Source organism: Elgaria multicarinata, chromosome 11 (assembly GCF_023053635.1).
Source record: "Elgaria multicarinata webbii isolate HBS135686 ecotype San Diego chromosome 11, rElgMul1.1.pri, whole genome shotgun sequence".
In the NCBI taxonomy this organism is placed as follows: domain Eukaryota; kingdom Metazoa; phylum Chordata; class Lepidosauria; order Squamata; family Anguidae; genus Elgaria; species Elgaria multicarinata.
In genome coordinates, this window is record NC_086181.1 from 7,403,360 (window position 1) to 7,423,831 (window position 20,472).

At 44.0% G+C, this 20,472-nt stretch overlaps 1 protein-coding gene across 2 annotated transcripts in view; it reads left to right on the top strand.

Moving 5' to 3' along the window:
- Positions 1-20,472, top strand: part of RARA (retinoic acid receptor alpha) — a 187,276-nt gene that overhangs the window by 71,435 nt on the left and 95,369 nt on the right. For both annotated transcript variants that reach the window (XM_063138607.1, XM_063138608.1), the window contains exon 2: positions 259-759. In XM_063138607.1, coding sequence (XP_062994677.1) covers positions 582-759 — 178 coding nt within the window. In that variant the 5' untranslated portion in view covers positions 259-581. The remainder of the gene's footprint in view (positions 1-258; positions 760-20,472) is intronic.

Genomic DNA, 20,472 nt, shown 5'->3' on the forward strand with positions numbered 1-20,472 from the left:
ATCTAAAGATATTTAGAATTATGAGAAATAATTCTAAATGATTTAGAATCATTTCTCGTGAGACATGTTGCAGTAGGGGAAGAAGGTGAGTCATAGCTGATGTCTGTGCCAATCCTGGCCTTAGAACCCCCAAATCTCTGGCTAAAGTTCTGTCTGGAGAATTGCTTCTTTACACCTGCCAAATGTTCACATATAGTCTGAGTTCACAATGCCAACTCCTTGCACCTTTGCTCACTCTTTATCCTTCTGTTTCTACAGCTCTGTCAACCAACACCTTGTGGAGTGGACCTTGCTACTTCCCGTACGTGCTTTCTTTGGAGGGGGCTGATTCAAGAGGGAGCTGCATGAAATAATTTGAAACCCCGAAGACCCCTTTCACTTGCCTGGGAAACATTCCAGGGGACTGAACACCTGTGGCCATATACTGCGCACTCGCTGCCTGGCCCCAAGGAAAGGGCAGGCTGCATTGACTCCAAGTCAAGTTTTGGTTGGGGTGGACCAGTGTTCCATGGCAAGTGCTCCGTATTGAGCCCCTATGTGAGTCACTTTGCCAAGGATCAGGCCTGTGGAGAGTGCCAGCGATGGCAAGCAACAGCAGCTCCTGCTCCACACCGGGGAGTGGGCATCTGAACAGCTACCCAGTACCTCACTACGCTTTCTTCTTTCCGCACATGATTGGGGGTCTGTCACCTCCGGGAGCTCTGCCAGGGATGCAACACCAGCTGCCGGTCAGCGGGTACAGTACGCCATCGCCAGCCAGTAAGTACCCCATGTTCAAGAGCTCATGGTTTGGTGGGACACACTTGAAGTGAAAGTGGATTGCACATGGCTAGAGTAGTGCAACGAGTTTGGAAAGCACTCACACCACATTTGATACAAAGGCAATTAGCATGGTCAGCTTGATTTGGGAGGCAGGGGGAGGTGGAGAAAGCAAGCCTGTGCTGCGTCCCTATCGGCTCAGGTGTCACCAGTATATGCATTTGGGTGTACTTGGCTGTCACCAGCATCTGCACCTGCTTTGCATGTAGAAGGTCTCCGGTTCAGTCCCTTGCATCTCCCTATAATGAACTAGGTATCATATAACTAGAAAATCCACTGCCTGTGACTTTGGAGTGCTGCTACAGTCAGAACAGCCCAGCTTTCCCCAATTTGGTGTCTCCCAGATGTGTTGGACTACAAATCCCTAGCCGCAGCTGGCTGGGGGCACGGTGGGAGTTGTACTCCAACACATCCAGAGGGGGGCAAGTTGGGGAAAGCTGGAATAGCCAGTACTGGGGCTGGATGGCAGACAAATATAAGGCAGCGTCCAGCGAGACCTCTCCTTCTCCAGTCCACGCAGCACTTCTGCAAAATCAAAATCAAAATGCTTAAGTGTTTGTGATCTTGGGGATGCAGGGAGGAGGTTGAAGGATGGATGTGAAGCCGAGTAAGCACATGTGCTGTTTCAGAACTTTTTAAAAAGAAGCGTAGATAGCAACTGATGCTTTGCCTTCCCCAAGCTGGAGCCTTCCAGATGTGTGGGACTGCAAGTCTCTTCACCCCCAGCCAGCAAGGCCAGTGGTTGGGGATGATGAGAGTTGTTTTCCAACACATCTAGAGGAGCAAGGCTATTGTTCAGCTAGCTGGGATGTCTGCCTATAATGCAGGTGGTGAAGTAGGGCTCATGCTGCAGTTCAAGAACCCTCTGTGGCTGCTGCTAAGTTCTTCTGTATACCTTTATCTGTTCTGCACCTGCCCTTTCTGTGCCATTTCTTTTGGTTAGTGCACAGGAGTGTTTCTCCTCATCCAGAGACCCCACGAAGTTGCATCTTGACATTGTTTTGACTCTGCTAAAGTTGGCGTGAAAATGTGTGTACGTTTTTTAAACAACTCCAATGTGCTTTGTAAATGCTGAAATTAGAACTTTAAATTGTTTTTTGTGTTATTCTTTGTTTAATCTTTCACTTAACAAAATATTGGAATTATAATAACGATCCATTATTCCATCATTCCAAAATTAAATCACCACAAGCTTTGCCAGCTTGTTGATTAAGTTTGCAGTCATGTGACTTGACACATGCCTGGGCTCTTGTAACAAGTTTATGAATTCCTTAGTTTGACTCTGTAGTGTGATTATTTCATTAAGTTTTGAAAACCAGACTCTTTGGGCTGACATCCAAGTTTCATCACTGAGATACAATAATTGATATGCATATATACATATGTGTGAACAGGCACCGCTGTTAAATATCTTGGCAGTCTTGCTCCAGTCCATAAATATGTATTCTGTGTACCACCTTTTCTCCCAGGAGTGTGGAGAGTTGGTGTGAACTTGCAACAACACTGCGAGGTAGGTTTGTCTGAGAGCCAGTGACTTTCCCTAGGCCACCCAACTGGCTTTGCATCTGAGAAAGGATATGAACTTGAGTTCCCATGTCTGAATTGAAAGCTGAAAGTCAGCTTTCCCCAGGCTGGCTGGGAATGATGGGAGTAGTAGTCCAACTAATCTGGAGTGCACTAAGTTGAGGAAGGCAGATGTAAGCTGTTAGACACAACACTAGCTGAGTGGATTCAGCCCATTTTGGTCCAGAGGAGAACATATCGAATTTGGGAGTTTATGACCTTGTCTTGAACTCTTGGATTAGCCACAGACTTGAGCAACTCGGGGTAAGTCATTGTCTCTTGTCCTTGGTTCTTCTCTAAAATGGAAGTAATGGTGACTTGCCACACAGGGTATTAGGACAAATCCAACAGAGATTGCGTAGCATTTCGCAAATTAAAAGGCCTGTAGAAATGAGAAAATATAGCAAGAAAAGTCAGCTTGTGTCTGACCTTGCAAACTCTGTATCCGCGGTGGGAAACCTGTGCCCTTCCAGATGTTGTTGAACTCAAACTCCCACCAGCCTCAGCCTGTGTGGCCAGTGGTCAGAGATGATGGGAGTTGTAGTCCAGAAATACCTGGAGGACTGTAGATTTCCCACCTGTGCTTCCCATACAGGTCTGGAATTTGTGTTGTTTGGGGTAAATTTCAGTCTAGCATTTGTGTGTGTGAACCTGCACATAACTGAGAAAAGTTTCCCAGCTGTGATAGGAAAACTGGGTGACTAGGCGCATTTAAGATGTTAACACTTTTTTGTTCTTGCTGTGTCCACCATTTTCTCCTGGTAGTTATGCTTCTCTGGGGCAAAGATGTGCGTCAAGGGCTACGTCTGTTCATGGGAAATAGAAAACGCCTGTTCACCAGATCATTCTTCCCAGGGACTATCACTTGAATTAAAAATAGCTGGTTCCTGAGTTGCCTTCTGCATTAACCCTGTCGAGAGGTTTTGAAATGCCTTGATTCAGAGGGCTGTGAATGCACATTTTCTGATATGCAAGCTTTTGCCATCGCTGCTACATGAGGATTTTTTATGTAATATTGGACTGCCCCAAGGCCCCTTTCCCCAATGTTAAAACACTTCCAAGATCCCTGGTTTTGTACCCATTCAAGACTGACAACTTAATTCTGAAATCATTATCCTTGATAATAGAAGATTAAGTCAGCTCTCGAAGAATGAATTTTGGAGTTATGAAAAAAATGCCCTCTGCTTAATTATTTCCATGTGTCTGACTTCTCAGATTTTCCTACCTTATTTCTATAACCATCAGAACTAGAAACTTAGATCTTTTGTAAGTGTCATGGAAATTGCCTATTGCGTATATCTTAAGTCACACCATCATTTCCAAACATTGCCAAAAGCACAGTAGAGTAGGACCTCTCTCCTGTCCAAAAGACAAGGTAATATATTTCTTTGTGGTTCTGCCATGGAGACTTGTGGACAACTAGCCTTATGGAATCTTGTGCAAAATGTGGGCTGATTTTTTTTTTAACAAAACATCTCTTCCCTTCAGGATGATGGTGCACCCACTAACTCCTCTCCCCACCCCTTCTAGCCCTCCTGATTTTGGCTCAAGCTACATCTCTTTAATACAGTCGATGATGCAACTGGGAGAAGCAAAGTGCCTGAGGGCAAGGAACATCGTTTTGCAACGAGGCAGGAAATTAAAAAATAAGGGTTGAGTGAACTGCTGCCTTTCCAGCGGATAAAGATGCAATGAAGGACCGCCCCCCTGACCCATTCTTGATATGCGTTAGGGAAGCTCCTGAGATTTGCTCTTGGTTTTTCTCTAATTTTGAAAGAAAAACTTAGTTTGTTGAAAGGAGCCTTCATTCTGGATGAAGTTGGCGCTGACTGTCATCTGCCTCAACGCACTTTTCTGTGATGTAACTGCTGTACCATACTAACTCCTCATATGGTGAGCCTTTCCAGTTTGTGGAGATGCTTGTTTTTCACTACCACAAAATCATCTTCTAGAATCTGCATTTTCATAGCATCATGCCTCTTAGCATTTTAGATGAAGAAAATGTCAACCATTTTTTTCATGGATTTTTTATACACTTTCCTCTGAAATTTCTTGTGCTCCATCAAGTCCGTGGACCCATTCTTCAGTACAGCTATTGTTCCCAGATCCTTTCCTATTACTATTATTATTATTATTAGTAGTAGTAACTGAGAAATACAAATTACAGAGACATACAGAGAAACTCTGTGAGGAGAAGGTGTTGGTGACTCCTGTTTATAGATGGGAAGCTGCAAGTTTATGGCAAAGTTAGAACATGAACCCCTGCTGGCCCCGCTGTTCCGTGTACAATATCTTAACTTTTCTCTTGCTTCTGCATGTTCCAAATATTGCACTAAGGATATATTCAGGGTTGTTGAATGCGTTAAGCTACAAACAATGCAAATCTTGCACAAATGAAATGGGAATTCTGAAACCTATACAAATTAGGCTAAGTCTGCACATTTTATGCATGCGCTTGCTTTGCAACAATTTTTCTGTCGAATCTTGTCACAGGATGGGAACAAGGAGGTACGTGGGACATTGGAATTCCACCTCCTGAAGGTTGGAGATCCTGCCCAGGCCTTCTTCCTAGCCCTTAAGGCATGACCAGGCATTGCCTGAACCTCTTTTGAGTGTCTTCGAGCTATAAGGACTTGAAATGTTTCTGAAACCTGGAGAGCTGTAATTATTACAAGTGAAACTTCATGCTTTTGCAGGTACTGGGTTTGTTTGTTTTTTACTTTCCAAGCAGTGTAAAGTTTAGGGCTTTATGAAGTTGGCTTCCTTTGGAGAGGTGCCAGCATGTACTGTGTGCTTTTGGATTTCTTGTAAAAATCTTGATTTGCAGGCTGTGAAGGATTCTTAATTATGCACCCAACACAGGATTGTTGCAAGCCCAGCATCCCCCAATCTCAGAGGAAGATCAACCCAATCAGACATCCCACAATCTCTGGTGTTCAATATTAGCTATTTTGGGGTGGGGGGGCTGGGAGTAAAAGTGAGAGGGGAAAACGTGTATGTGACTTGAACACTATATCTATGAGTGTATTAGTTTAAAGTGTTTATTTACTGTTCTTCTATTAAAATGTTCTGGGGTGGTTTATAGTGGCTAATAAAACACAATAAAACACTGATAATCAATATCACAATTGAGAACAGTCAAAGCCAGCACTAAAACAATTGCAGAAAGTGCCAGATGAACCTCCTTAGGGGGAGAATTCAACAACCGGGACTCTACAACGGAAAAGCTTTTCTCCCCTGTTGCTTCAGATGGCAGAAACGCTTGGAGGAGGCCTTCTGAATAAGATCTTAGTGTGTGTATATGACTTGGCAATTTGGATTTCAGTGGCACTAGCCCAGCGTCACTGTCCTTGCCAGCTGCATCCTTCATGTGTTTGGTGGGAAGGTCTGAAGGGGTTGCTTTTGTGAGAAGAGGTGGTGTAATACTGGAGACTGGGCTCTGCGTCCCCCTCCACAGGTGAATTCATGGAGTCTCTTTTCTGAAGGTGATTTTTAACAGATGGACACTCATTCAGTCTGAATCACTCCTGTTTGCTGGGAACTCTCTCCAGAATATTCAGGTCTGTAGGGAGGATGCCTTGCCCAAGCACTGGCCATTACAGGAGGTAATCAGGTGTTTGGGAGTTGAGAGCTGCTGTTGTGTAGAAGTGAAGAACATGAGGCATGAACGAAAGGTCTCCAGTTCAAAATTCATCCCAGCCCCAAATTTGGTTCATGGCATTATGCTAGCCGCTATTCTGTCTCCAGTATGTGGGTAATACTGTCTTATTTTACAAGATTGACATGGGGATTACTGAGGAAGCACATGTGAAGTTATATAAACATTTGCAGTATTGTGTGTGTGTGTGTGTACACACACACATATATATATATATATATGTATATTAGGAATACATATTGAAAGACTTGTATATTAGGCTTGTATATTGCAAGGGGCAAGGGCAAGAAATCTTTCTGTATACCGGATGCAGCCACATGTTGCACTTACTTCCTTGCAGGGTCTTGATTGAGAGAGGTTTTGCTCCAACCACAGGCATCCCTCAAGCGCAACACTTCCCTGTTGGGGTGCTTCATGTACATAAGAGAAAATACAAAGGTGCACTGGTGGACATCATGAGGGTGGAGGCTATGTATCTCTGGTGACCCCAGCCAATTAGAATTAAGCCTGCTCCTATTTGCATATACACATTTTGGATTCTGTTTATCGATCATGTTAGAATTGTTTATTTAGCACCATCAATGTACATGGTGTTGTACACAGCACTATGACAGTAAGTTGGTTGTTATTATTATTATTTATATAGCACCATCAGTGTACATGGTGCTGTACATAGTAACTGGTTGGATATTATATTGAAAGGGAACATTAATATCTTTGTGTTGAACAGCATCAGCCAAGAGCATTGCCCTGGAGACCTGTACTCTCAGGAGCACAAGCTCACTTCATACCAAGGTCAGGAAGAGAAGTCTGTTTGAGCCCATATCTTGTTTGCTGCTTGTTGGGGATCTTTTACTTTCTGCATCCGTGATGGAAAATGGCTGTATCAGGTTCTTTAACCAATAGTCCTTTCCAGTGTGGCAAGAGAGGCCCAGGTGCCCCTGCTCCCTGTCGCATAAGGTTCCTGCATTGAGCAGGGGGTTGGACTCGATGGCCTTATAGGCCCCTTCCAACTCTACTATTCTATGATTCTATGGTAATGTGGAAGGGAGTGTCTGAAAGATAGCCTTGGAAAAAGCAGCTTGAACATAATCTCTCTTATTATTCTTTCTCTCTTATTTTTCTCTGTCTCCTCCCCTCCCTGCTCTCCAAGCAAGAGGGGCCTTTTTATAAATAGCTTCAATAACAGGAAACAAAGGTTTAAAAGGAGTAAACAAACCTCTTGACATACACTGAGGCCAAGGAGGCGCACTTGGGAGGGTGTGTTGAGTGGGTACTGCGTAGATTGAGTGAGAACCTGCATTGATCATGCGCCTCTGCTTCCTTCCATCCCTCAGGCTTCAAGATACCTGGGTTCTGTTCCCAGCTATTGATAGGAAGGGGTAGAGAGTGTGAGTAAGCCAGGGAGCCAGTACTCCTTGGTTCTGTGTACTCTGATCAAGTGTGTCCTTTCTACCCTTAAGAACATAGGAAGAGCTATGCTGCGTCAGAGCAAGGTCCATCTAGTCCAGCATTCTGTTCACACAGTGGCCAACCAGCTGATGACCAGGAACCAGCAAGCAGGACATGGGTGCAACAGCACCTTCCCACCCATTTTGCTCAGCAACTGGTGTACCTAGTCTTACTGCCTCTGCTACTGGAGGTAGTACATAGCCATCAGGATTAGTAGCCATTAATAGCCTTACTCTCCATGAATTTGTCTAATCCACTTTTAAAGCCTTGCAAATTGGTGGATGTCGCTACATCTTGTGGTAGTGGATGCCATAGTTTAACTATGCACTGTGTGAAGAAGTAGTTATTTTCATCTGTCCTGAATCTCCCACAAATCAACTTCATGGGTTCTAGTATTTTGAGGGGGGGGGAATATGTCCCATGAGTTCCTGCTCAACAGCTGGTTGGCCACTGAGTGAAGAGTAGTGGACTAGATGGACCCTTAGTCTGATCCAATAGGTTCCTATGTCTTCCTATCCACTTTCTCTGCACCATGCATGATTTTGTACACCTCTATCAAGTCCCCCCGTAGCCTTATTTGCTGATGAAATAAGAACTCAGGTGCAGCTTGCAGGCAAGGTGAGGTATTAGGGGTGATAGCAAACTTATGGTAAATATTTATTTACATATTTAAATCTGAAATCCATTTTAAAAATTAAATTGTTTTGTTTGAAAAACCAGTACAATTTAAAATAAAATAAACTTTTGAAATTAAAACAAAAATGGGCACCAATACAACATCAGTATTACAAAACCATGCGCACACTATCTAACAAGGCAATCTCAAAATTGATTAAGGGTGCAATCCTGCACATGTTCAGACAGAAAAAAAGAGCTACAATTCCCAGCATGCTCCAGGAGTTGCAGGCTGGCTGGAGCATGCTGGGTGTTTTAGGCCTTTTTTCCCTGTCTAAACCTGCATAGGATTGTACCTTAAGTGGCTGTATCATAAGGTCTTAATAGATGCAGATTGTTCCATATTTTTCAGGTTGTGATGTTGATCTCTGGCACACTCAATAAAGAGGTGAATTTGTGTGTGTGTATTAGGTGTGCATCTTCCAAGATGTAAAGTGAAAATATAAAGGATAAAAGTGGGCACAAATGTATGTTTTAACCCCACATTTCATTCGCACTCTCTCCTTCATGAACTGTCGCCAGTCCTGGATCCATATTAGATAGCAATGCTGGACCTGCAACCTGACTTTTTCCCGTCTTATGTGTGAAATACTAAGTTCTTTTGAGGTTTCTGTGTTAACAGATGGTATTTAAACCACTTCCCACTGGCATGGTGTGTGGACGTTCGCCCCTTCCCAGTTCTCTTGACCTTCCTGCTTACCACTGGCCACCACAGGATGCTGAAGTCTTTGGACTTTATAGTAAAAGCTGCAAGCCCACCACAGGTCTTCAAAATAGGCTGTAGGGTTGATCCCCAGGGAGACCAGTTCTAAACTGAATGTGTGAATTATAATGGCTAACGTGTGGGTCCTGTAGGACCTAACTGAGGCTACCCGGGTCTGGAATTCCCTGCTCCTTCTTCCCAGATGTACAGGGAAGGAAATTGTGACTATTCAGTCCTATGTGTAAGATGCACTCTGCACATGCTCTGAGTTTGTCCATTGTAGTGTTTGATATTGGTGTACTCTGTTTCAAATTAAGCCCTGAGAGGCAAAAAAGTTGAGCACCTTGAGATAATGAATCAATCCATGTATTCTCATTATTAAAATTACATTTAGAATAATACTGCATAAAATTGATATAGTCCAAAAGTAATTGGTTCTCCTAAAAATACAATTGACAATAGGGCGGGCTCAAATTCTATAGACTGCTGAAATACAGAATTAGACGGCAGCACCAAGAGTCCACAAAAAGTCAGTGCATAACTTTGGAAAACAGTGCCTGAATTAAGGCCAGCCCTGCAACAAAGGGCGATGGCTCACATGTCTCCCTGGAATTTGCAGGCGGTCTGCTTCCTAGCTGCTCCTTTCACCCCACAAATGCCATTCGGCTCCCTTCCTCCCAGGTCAGAGAGCTCTGCCTGGCTCCCGGCCCTCCTCTCCACCTACTTTGCCTGCTCCGGCTGGCGCATTCTTAGCATTTGCTCAGGGGGGCAAAGTTCACCCACCTCATCTTTCCCAGAGCGGATGAGATGGGTTCTTTTTGCCTTGGGCCCTGCCTTGCTTTGGCCTTGGGCCCACTTCTTCTGGGGTCCAAGATGCATGCAAATATGCCAGGATGTGTTTTTGCAATGAGAGCGGCCACAAATAAACACTTTCTCCCATGGAAACTGCAAGTGCCTGGGTTACTTGATGAAAGGAGGCAGTTTGCACATGCTCAGGAGGCACTGTTTTTAATTCTTTTAGAACCTTAGCATTGAAAAGAAAGTGCAGGTGCTGTTATGGCCCAACCGCCTCTCCTTCTCTCCCCACAACTGGTATAGATTCGGGGTTCCTGAAGTTCTTTGGATGGCTTACAGGGATTATAACCAACCGTAAAGTCACAAATCACTTTAAACACAGAGAACAAACAAAAACTTTGCAGCAACAAAGCAATTTAAAACTGAGGACAGAGGAGGAAAGTCTGCAGCATAAAAAAAAAAAAAAATTTAAAGACCTGGGAAAATGTGAGCGTCTTTACCTGGTGCCACAAAAAAATTAAAGTTGGTGCCAGGTAGGCCTCTGTGGGGAGGGCATTGCACAGCTGAAGGGGGACTAGCGAAAAAGCCTTTTTCTCTCATAGCCAACTTTCAAACCTCACTAGGTGGGAGGACTCAGAGAAAAGCCTTGGGTATGATTCCTAGGAGTGGTGTATGCAAATCCAGATGTTGCTGATACTGGAATAAAGCTAACTATAGAAGTCATTTATGTTGTGTACACTCTTTCATCCCATCGCACCCTAAATCAGTTTTCGAATCCAAAATCAGTACATTTTACAGAACAGACTGCAAAAGCACATAGACAAAGGGGTTATTGGCTTTTAACATTTTGAATGTTTGGGTTTTTTAAAATTAGATTTTTTTTTGCTACACTTCCATAGTCTCTGATATCTGCTCATCTAAGGAGGCTTCCTTATTCTGTGTTGTTTTAGATCTAGACTTGCCTGGCTTGTCCAGGAAAAAAGCCCCCACCCTTTAATGGGATGGGGGTGTTAAAGGGAAAGTAGATGCAATTTTTAATGGAAGCATCTGATACAGACTTCCCGCCCCCACTTTTCCAACCCTGCCTTTATTTGATAATTGTAGTGTTTATGCCTCTGCCACATTAACAGCCCGGCTGGATCCAGTTAATACGGGAGCAGTGAAGTAGGCCTTGCTTCAATTAGCTGCGAATAGGGCACAACATGTAGAAGTGAAAGGGGGGTGGGTGGGAGCAGGGGGAGGGTCTGGTCTAGCTGGGTGCAGCCATTGGTAGCAGAGTGTGGTGGGGGAGCGATGCATTAAGACAGAGAAGCAGAGCAGAAAAATCTTCCAAAGTGGATTCCACTCTCCCCACCCACCCCAGTGGACGATAACTATGGACGCTTCTGAGATATGTCCGTGCGTAGGGGGTAATGCGTGTGCTCATGTAATGGCGGGACTCATGGGTTTTGTCTCCATTTATGGGGGGATAGAAGAGGCATTTGTCATTTCTAACTTGCGGGAAACCATCTGGGCTCTCTTGCCAACCCTGAGGAGGAAGAGAGATCATACCTACAGAAAAGATCAATACATTGACAATTTTCTAATAGAAACAAGGTTTCTCAAGAGAAAAATTGCTCCCCTTTCATCGGGTATTTTCCAGACAGCTGTGCGTGTAGGCTGTGTTTTTTGTTTTGTTTCTTGCATGATCCATGATGCAATTGTTACTTCAATACAGATTACTTTCTTCAAGAAAGTGCTTGGCAGAATTGCACTCAAATTGCATGCTGGGAAAGTGTGACACTTTTTTCTCCTCATCCCAGGGTTACCTGTGTTTATTTTTGGCCTCCTGTGCCTCTTACAATTGCTTGATATACAGAAATCTGACAGGTGAAGCTTTTTTCTTTTACTACTTCCCCTTCGTTCGGGAGATGCTGAATTTATGTTTGTCAGGCTGTTGTTGAAGGCACAGGAACTTTTCCAGGAGAAAAAGTTGGCAGTCTCATAGCTAACATGAGTGTGTAATGTGGTTGTACAAGTGAACTGAGACATGTCTACAAAATTTTGTAGTACATGTCTTCTTAAAAAACAAACTTTTATTGCGTTTAAGAAGTGTCTCCTTGCAAAGTTGCCTCAGAGATGTTGGGAGTAGTGTAATAGATGTGATTTTCTTTTTTCTCCTTTTGTCTAAAAGGCCAGCATTACTAATAATTGTCCATGAAGCCCTGGTTTTAAACTACAGGAGGTAGATTTAGGTTGTACATATGGAGGAATTTCTGGTTTTAAGAGTAGTTTAGCAATGCAATGAGCAGATTAAAAACACTAGTATCCATTTCCTCAAATATTCTCAAGAAATGGTTGGGGAGGCATCTGTCAGTGCTGGCTTTTGCTATATTGCAGTGCGTTTTAGGGGAAGTCTGAGCCCCTGGGATTGTCATAATGCAGCCATCTCCACCCTGGTCCCCTAGATGTTTTGGAGTACAACTCCCAGAATTCTTGACCATTGGCCATGCTAGCTGGGGCTGATGGGAATTGAAGTCAAAAATACCTGGAGGCACCTTGTGAGGGAAGGCTGTTATAAAGGATAGGATCCTGTTTCCTGGGCTCTCTCCCTTATTGGGGAGTTGGGATTGGGAATGGTTTGATGGTTTGTGGAAAGATACTGTTGGGATACCAATTTTCTTTGCTTAGATCCAGGGAAATGAGTTGGGTTTGCTTAGAAGAATGGTGGGGGAATAGATGGGAACCAAGGCTCATGGGTTCTGATGTGTTGAGGAGAAACAGTAGGATGCCAAAGGTTCAATTGTAAAGGGTTTTTTTTTTAGCTGAGCAATTCTCTCCTGTTCCAATTGCTGGGATCCTGATGTTGCATAACAAAAGGGTTTCCCCCTTTGCTCTTACGCATGTCTGTGTCTAGTTCCTCTGGCCCCCTTTTCTCCTCCCCTCTGCCAGCTCATTCCCCCATGCACACTCCCTCTGCCTACAACAGAGTTGGCCTCTGGGGTCATGCTTTGGAGCTGATTAAAAGCACATGGGCCTTGTTCACCTTACAAATGTTCCTCAGAGTGATTTCCAACTCCTCCTCCTCCACCACCACCACCACCACAACTTGTGATTAGCTCAATCCTGTCTTTGCAAAACCACCTCTTTCTCTCCCCGCTTCAAGTCTTTTTCATGACCCAGAATCTGTTATTTGATCGATTTTCCTCTGTGTGATCCCCCACTCCCTCCATATATATATACACCTGTTCTGGGTGGTATATAGCAGCCTTCCCCAGCCTGGTGCCCTCCAAATGTCGTGGACTACAACTTCCATCAACATCAGCCATCAGGATGTTGGGAGTTGTAGTTTACCTGAAGCACACCAGGTTGGGGAAGGCTGGTACAGAGATAATTTCAAGCTGGTCAAACTCTAAAAAGAGATGCTGGAGCCTCAGCCTGCCTTGAAAGCCTTTTTGCAGCCTGCTCCGTGAGGAGGGTCGCGGGCTATGTAGTAGATGAGAGGGAGGCGCTCTGTTTTGTCTGGAGGCCCTCTCTTTATTGTTAAAAAAGTTGCAGTTGAGCGCTGCCTCAGATTTTAAGAAGAGCAAAAAGCCACTTCTAATAGGAAAGTGGTCGGGCCTCTCATCACTTCCTTGTAGTGAGCTGTAATAGTCAGGAGAATAAAGAAGATCCAGCAAAAACAAAAGGGAGCTGCCAGTGAAACGCACAGCAGAAGAATCAAACAAGAAGTGGAGGATGGGAGAGAGAGAAAGGCTTTTTAAAAAAACAAGTATAAAAATCTGGCATCTAACAATTCAACATACTTTGAGTAGCAAGAATCTTTGGGAATTAACAGAAACCAGAAGAGGTACGAGCAAGGTACAGAGTTATATTTCAAAGCTACTTATAAAAATATCCAATAATTCCATGGGATTCCAATGTGTACAGTCAGCATGTTAGATGCTACATGCTATATATGAATGTATGTAAATAAAACCAGTAGATTTCTCTGCTGCCTTAAAGCCTGATCTTCTGACCTTGACTTAGTTCTCATAAACTGCAGATAGGGTGGTAAACCTGTTTCTCCAGATTGCTGCTAGGGATCCACTCGCCATACAAAACAGTTCCAAGCTCTGGAAAAGTGGTCTAGAGTGCTTCCCTTTGGCATTTATGCAAACTCTATGCGTACGCTTTGACTGGTGTTTTTTTCCTTTTCCTTTTTGTGCATGCAGGAACTTCTAACCATTTGAAACTATTTATCTGCAGTCTGAAGTAGTACAAGCCCCAAACTGGTTATTTGTGAGAAATAGGCCTCAACAGGCTCTGGCTACCTTAAATATCAGGAGGAGTGGGCATAGGAAATGCACTATGAGCCAGTTCCATGTAGTCTCATAGTGTGGGAAGGGGTCTTGAAGGCTTTTTTGTCCAAACTTGCTCGATGCAAGAAACTCAGAGCTAGAGCACCCTCAACGGATGGCTGTCAAGACTCTTCTTGAAGAACTCCAGTGTGGGAGAGTCCACCCACTCCTCTAGGTAATTGGTTCCATTGTCGAACTGCTTTTACAATTAAAAGGTTTCTCCTAATGTTCAACCAAAATTTACCCTCCTGGAACGCAAGTCCATTAGATCTAGTCTTGGCCTTTGGGGCAGCAGAGAACAATATGTTCTAGGCTAGACCCCTGATGCTAAAAACAATGTTCGTAGCCTGTGTGTGTGTGTGTGTGTGTGTGTGTGTGTGTATATGTGTATGCACGTGTGTGCAATTATACAATATGTAGGGAACTACTTAGCATGTGAAGCAGCCCTGTGGTTGTTGATTGCTTTCTGTCCTGACACCCTTTCATAGGGAGGGGTATGATAAATCAAAGTTATTAAAATGCTGTAGGCCAGTTTTTTTTTATTAGGGAAGACAAACCTTACAATATTTTTATCCCACTCTTCCTCCAGCCACCTTATGATCTTCATGGCTGCATGGGGACTTGAATAAGACTTCCAAGTTTATGGGGAAGAAACCAGCAACAACTGAACATCAGAATATACACTTGACAGCAAATCTTGGCCAATTCTGTCTTTCTCATGAGTGTACCTTTATGATGCACATGATTTCATATAAACCTATGAAGCTGCTGTATCCTGAATTGGACATGGTGGTCCATCTAGGCCACTACTCTCTGTTCTGCCAGGCGGTGGCTCTTCAAGATTTCCAGCAGTGGTCTTTCCTAGCCCTGCTTCTAGAAGTCCACTTAACTGGAGTTCCTAAGCCAGGATCTTCGCCATGCAAAGCACCCATTGCACTACTGAGCAGCAATACCTCCAGAAACCCATTTGTTGCATTCATGCTTTGTATCTTAAGATGTGTGATTAAAACAAATCATAGTTGCATATCTAAAAACTGTGATTCTGAGGTAGGCAGGCTTTAAGCTTGTGAGATTTTCACTTGTTTTTCACCAGAAAATCCATGACGTGCACCAACCCTAGGCATAAAATAGTATGTGGATATAGGACATGGTGTCTTGGAGCACATATTCACCCAACAAACATGTTTTCAGCAGCACCAGCATCCTTTTACACTAAAATCTGCTTCCTTGTTGGTCTACTACAGACCATCCAGAGATATGAAAAGCCACTCAGTATAGTGCAAATATTTAATTGTAAGAAATCAAGGTTTAAATTGCTGCTCATCTGTGAATTGGCTAGATATTCATATGGGTGCATCCTGTCTGTAGTGTTCTCTGTCTGTGAAATGGGAATTATCACAAAATTCCAGACAGGAAGAGCAATAAAGAGCCTTCTGAAATGTTAATGTCTAGCATATCTGTGCTGGGTGGCACAAACAGTTGTAGGATACTGCCTGTTTCTTCAGTTGCAATACAGCTGAGGCCCCCAACATGGTGTCTGGGGGCACCAATGTGCCTGCAAGGCTCCCTGTCGTCCTGGTTTTTATTTTATTTCTTAAGAGTAAAAAATAATACTGGGAGGCTGGCATGCTACAAGGAAAAAGGCTGCCCTCCAGTGCCATCTTTATTTGGGTTCAAAAGAGTGGTTTCGTATTTTAGAGTTCAGCCCCTGCCACCTTTGCCTTCTTCAGTAAGTTACTTTTCTTTTAATCTCACCAGTTTAGCTTTTGGGAAATGTGGGTTTTGTGATCAAAATGCCCGCCACTCTCAGAATTCCAAATGTGCCCCCCCCCTGCATTACTAGATTGCTGAGGGGGCAAAGAAGTATTTAAAGAGTATCAAATAAAAAGCAGCCTGAAAATCATCAGTGATTGAGATGTTGATGCTCATGACCATGACACACTGGAAGGCATTTTTAGGTATCACTGTTCCCCTTTATTTCTGCCGGACTTGGAGCTTATTTCTCTTGCTTTTACATCCCCTAAAGTGTCTCCATCCTCGTTTTAAAATAATTGCATATACTTCCTTTCTCTCCTTGTCCCCTGCATTATCTTCTCTCCTCAAGCTTCTGTTTTGATGAGTTTTAGAATTTGCACACATGTATGTGTGTGTTTCTCTGCCTGAGATGGGGGAGAAAATCCACACGGGCTGGGCCATTTCTTCTCTGCTATTGTTGTTTTCTGTTATTTAAATTGCGGGGAGGGGGAGGCGAAGAAGAGGAACTAATGCCACTGAGCCTTGTACATGGAGGAGTGAGAGAGACCCCGAGACCTTAATTATGCCTTTAAATCAATGTGTAAAATAAATTTAGCCCAGAGCAAGTAACGTTGGGATGATAAAACTCTTTGATAAAAACTCCAGGCTTGGCATAAATGACAGAGATGGACAAAACAGCACCCCCTTATCCACATACCCACCCACCCCCGCATATAAAAAAATGTAACGTTCTCTTTCTTCTCTCCTCCCCAAGATGCCCCAGGACTTTGGTGGTTATTAATGGTGTCTTTTGTTCAACCTATAGTGTCCCCCCTCTCACTTAGCACCCCTCCCCTCCCACTCCAGCGTCTGCTTGCCTCTGGGCCCCTGGAAGCCGCCGATCGGTAAAAAGTGATAAATACAATAATCTTGTCTGCTTCTGATTAAATTTATTCCTGACAGCATCGTTTATCACAAGAGGCCGGGATAATCACAAACACGCTGCGAAGGGTCTGCAAAGTGATTGTGTGTGTGTGTGTGTGTGTGTGTGTGTGTGTGTGTGTGTAGAACTAGGATATGGCGGGGTGGGTGCAGGCTTCCTCTGCTTTTTGAGCCAATGAGGGTAGAAGTGGGAATAAGTGAGTGAGCTAGTAGGCCGTTCTGTGCCTTCCCATGAAATGGAGGCTTGGGTGACCAGAGGAATTGGGGTGCGGGCTGAGGCAGTGGAGCCTGGTGACACCGATGTCAGTGGGATGGTGACTCCTCTCCTGGTTAAATCCGCTCTACGTTTTAGTCAGAACCAGTAGGAACTCTAGTTCTTTTAGCGTTCTGACTGGTTTTGACTGAAACCCAGAGCAGATTCAGCCACCCCACTGACATCGGAGCCACCTGCCTCCACTGGGATGGCATGAAAAATTAGGACTGGTGTGGTGAGGCAGTTTCTTCAGAGGGTCACAGTCCACTGCCTAGGGCAGAGGAGAGTGGGCTGAACTGGGATTATTCACTTCTTTAGGGGGATGGATTCCCTTTTCAGATGAGAGCTGGCTCGCTTTATTTCACATGTATTTGCCACATGGACACCTGTGTTTGCAATGGAAAGGGACACTTACATCTTCAGATGGCCATGAACATGCATCAGGAAGCTGCCTGGTTGGTCTGCATTTCCATGGTGCTTGTCCCCAGCTTTTTGGAGATGCGCGTCTCTCCCCTTTATACTCCATGGTGTTTGTCACTTAGGCCCCACTGCCACACCAAACTCCCTTGTCTCGTAAGTGTAAATTGGCTGCTTGGAAATGTAGAATCAAAGCCCTGCTCCCCCCCTTTCTCCCATGGGGAGGGGGAAGCAGAGCCTTCCTGCTCCTAGCCCCTCACTGATTTCAGTGTGCCACAAACAGAGAGCAGCTGTTCTGCACAAAGGTGCCTGCGGAGCAAATAGCTCCGGGGCTAAGCTAGAGAGGAGAGTGGCAGGCCCTGCCTCTTCAAATGTGGATCTGCCCTTACGAAGAGTGGTGGTGCTGGTGAAACCCAATTTTAGCAAAAGTGTGTGAGTTTGTGTGTGCTGCATCTGCTGCTTACTTCCTTGCAGCCCACCGCCCAATGTTGTTGTTGTTTTCCTAGTCAGGCTCACTTTTGGGAGAAAAGCATCTGGAAGGAGAAGGCTATAGGGAGGTAAGTGTTGGTCAGCGGAAGGCCCCTTTCTCTCTCTCCTTTTTATAGGCGAGAGGGGCAGGTCTGCATTTGAAGAGGGTCTGCCACCTGTGTGCCTACTTTATTCCCCATTGAACTTGAGCAAGTTACCCAAACTGCTCTCAGCAAGGGAGATGAATTTTTCATCCTTTGATGTAACACTCAACTCTGGGTCACCCGGTGAAACTGACTGGAGTAGGTTCAAGACATAGAAGGAAACGCTTCTTCACACAAGGCTTAGTTTACTGATGGAAGATATGCAGTTGACCATTGGCACAGATGGCATTAAAAATGGATGAGATAAATTCATGGGAGATATACGTCTTATCATATATGCTAATATCAGTTTCAGTTCTCCAAGTATTGGTCCTTATGTAGCCAAAATGGTATCAACCTTGAATCCCAATGTTTGCAGATTTTTTTTTTTAAATTATCATCATCATCATCATCATCTTAAAATAAGCAACCCCAATGCAACCAAGTAAAGACTGAGCAGGCTCAGTAGACACAGAATGGTAATTTAAGCAGTGGCTGGAACCTTGAACAAAAGCATCCAATATTTTTTGCAGGTCCCCCTTCACTATCATACCTGAAGAAGCCTCCTTGTTCAGAGGCAGTGTACCTCGTATCAAGTGCTGGGAACAAACAACAAAGGACATTTCTTATCCTTGTGTTCCCTTTCTGGAGCCATCTGGGTGGCTGCTGGCAAGATAATGGTGGATAGATGGTCCCTTCCTTGATCTGATCCTGTTGGGCCCTCTTAGAGGACACCCTACCCAACCTCTACACATAAATTACTACTAAAAATCATTTTTTTTAAAAATGCAGAGGGTTAACTAACCAATTTGACCTGGGTGGAAATGTCTTCTTGGCCTCTATTTGTGACAATATTTCAAACCCAGAGCCCGTTGGGGAAAGATTCAATAGCTCAATAATTAGCTACATCCTTCGGCCGATTTCCCCTCTCTTCCCCACTTGTCATCTCCCCTTTCTTTTGCTTCTTCTCTCTCATCTCAGTCCTTGTAGAAAGGAATTCTAAATCATCTGAAAACCTGAACCTTGGGGGAAGAATAAATTATGCAAAGCTAATCTATGAAGTAGCTGTCATTTGGATAATGCTACTTATTGAATTGGGGTGTTCTGGGGGAGGGGAGAGCACAGTCTCAAGACTGGGAAAAAAGATATTTCAAGTTCCTAGATGTCTGTCTCAGTTTTCTAGGCTCCTAGGATTTTGCAGTTTGCTCCGAAAGAGTAAGAAAAAGGATCTTGGTTGATTATTGTTGGGAGGCTGGAAAATGGCATGGTCCTAATCACATATTTGATCAAAACCTGAAGAACAAGTTAGCAGACCTCATAGTTCTGTGCAGTGTGAGAGGGAGAAAACCTTAGGCCGTTGTTGTTGTAAGGATCAGGAATGGCTGGGGCGGGGGGGCATCTGGTTAGGGTTCTGGAGGTTAGGATGCAAAGACGGGTGCAAATGTAAATTCATCTCTCTTCCATCACCCAGTCTGTCTGTTCTCTGTCACTGCTGTTTTATTATTCCTTTCAGAAATTTCTTATCCACTTTTCATTATAAAATAATCCCAAAGCAGAATACCAGCATTAAAACACAGTAAAAACAAAGAAAAAAAAAGTGGAATAATGGCTAAGTACAAGTCTACACGATGCAGCCAAAGAAAGGAGAGAGAAATTTGCTCTGGTTTTACCAAGAAAAATTAAATTCTCTAAATTTGGATCATTTGTAACGGGTGCAAGTTAGGAAACTGTGTGAGCAGCTTCTTTTGCTATCAGTGGTTCTTGGTTTTTTTGCAGATGAGTGTGTTTGTACACGTGTGTGTGTGTGCATTCATGCAGGGTTCTGAATATATTTTTGTTGTTTGATCTTGGCAACCTAGAGGATGTGAAGTAGTAGTGTAGCACGGTAAAGGACTGAAGTCAGCACCCCATGGTGAAGACCAGGAATGGTATCTAAGGGCTCATCTACACCAAGCAGGATATTCCACTATGAAAGTGGTATATAAAAGTCCGGAGCCACACTACTGCTTTATAGTGGTATTGAAGTGCACTGGCAACTGTTGGGTCCCATTGACACATACCATATGGCGCTTTCATAGTGTTACATCCTGCTTGGTGTAGATGTGTCATGGGTCCTAACAGTTGTCAGTGCACTTCAGTACCACTCTAAAGCAGTAGTGTAGATGCTGCAGTGCACTTCAATACCGCTATAAAATGGCAGTGTGGCTCCTGCCTTTTATATACCACTTTCATAGTGGAACATCCTGCTTGGTGTAGATGAGCCCTTAGTCACACACACCTGTCCTTCTCTATGCAAGTAAAAGTCCAGCCAGCAGGTTGGCAGTGGAACCAATTACCTCTGCATGTGTGTGGATTACTCTCCCTCACTGGAGGTCTTCATGCAGCCATCTGCTGGGGAAGCTCTAGCTCTGGATTTTCTGCATCAAGCAGAGGAATGGACTAAATTGTCTACAGCCCTCTCGCCTTTAATGTCTCTCGTTCACACTGGTTTGCACATACGACCTGCGGATTTTCAGACTTTTCTCTGGAGC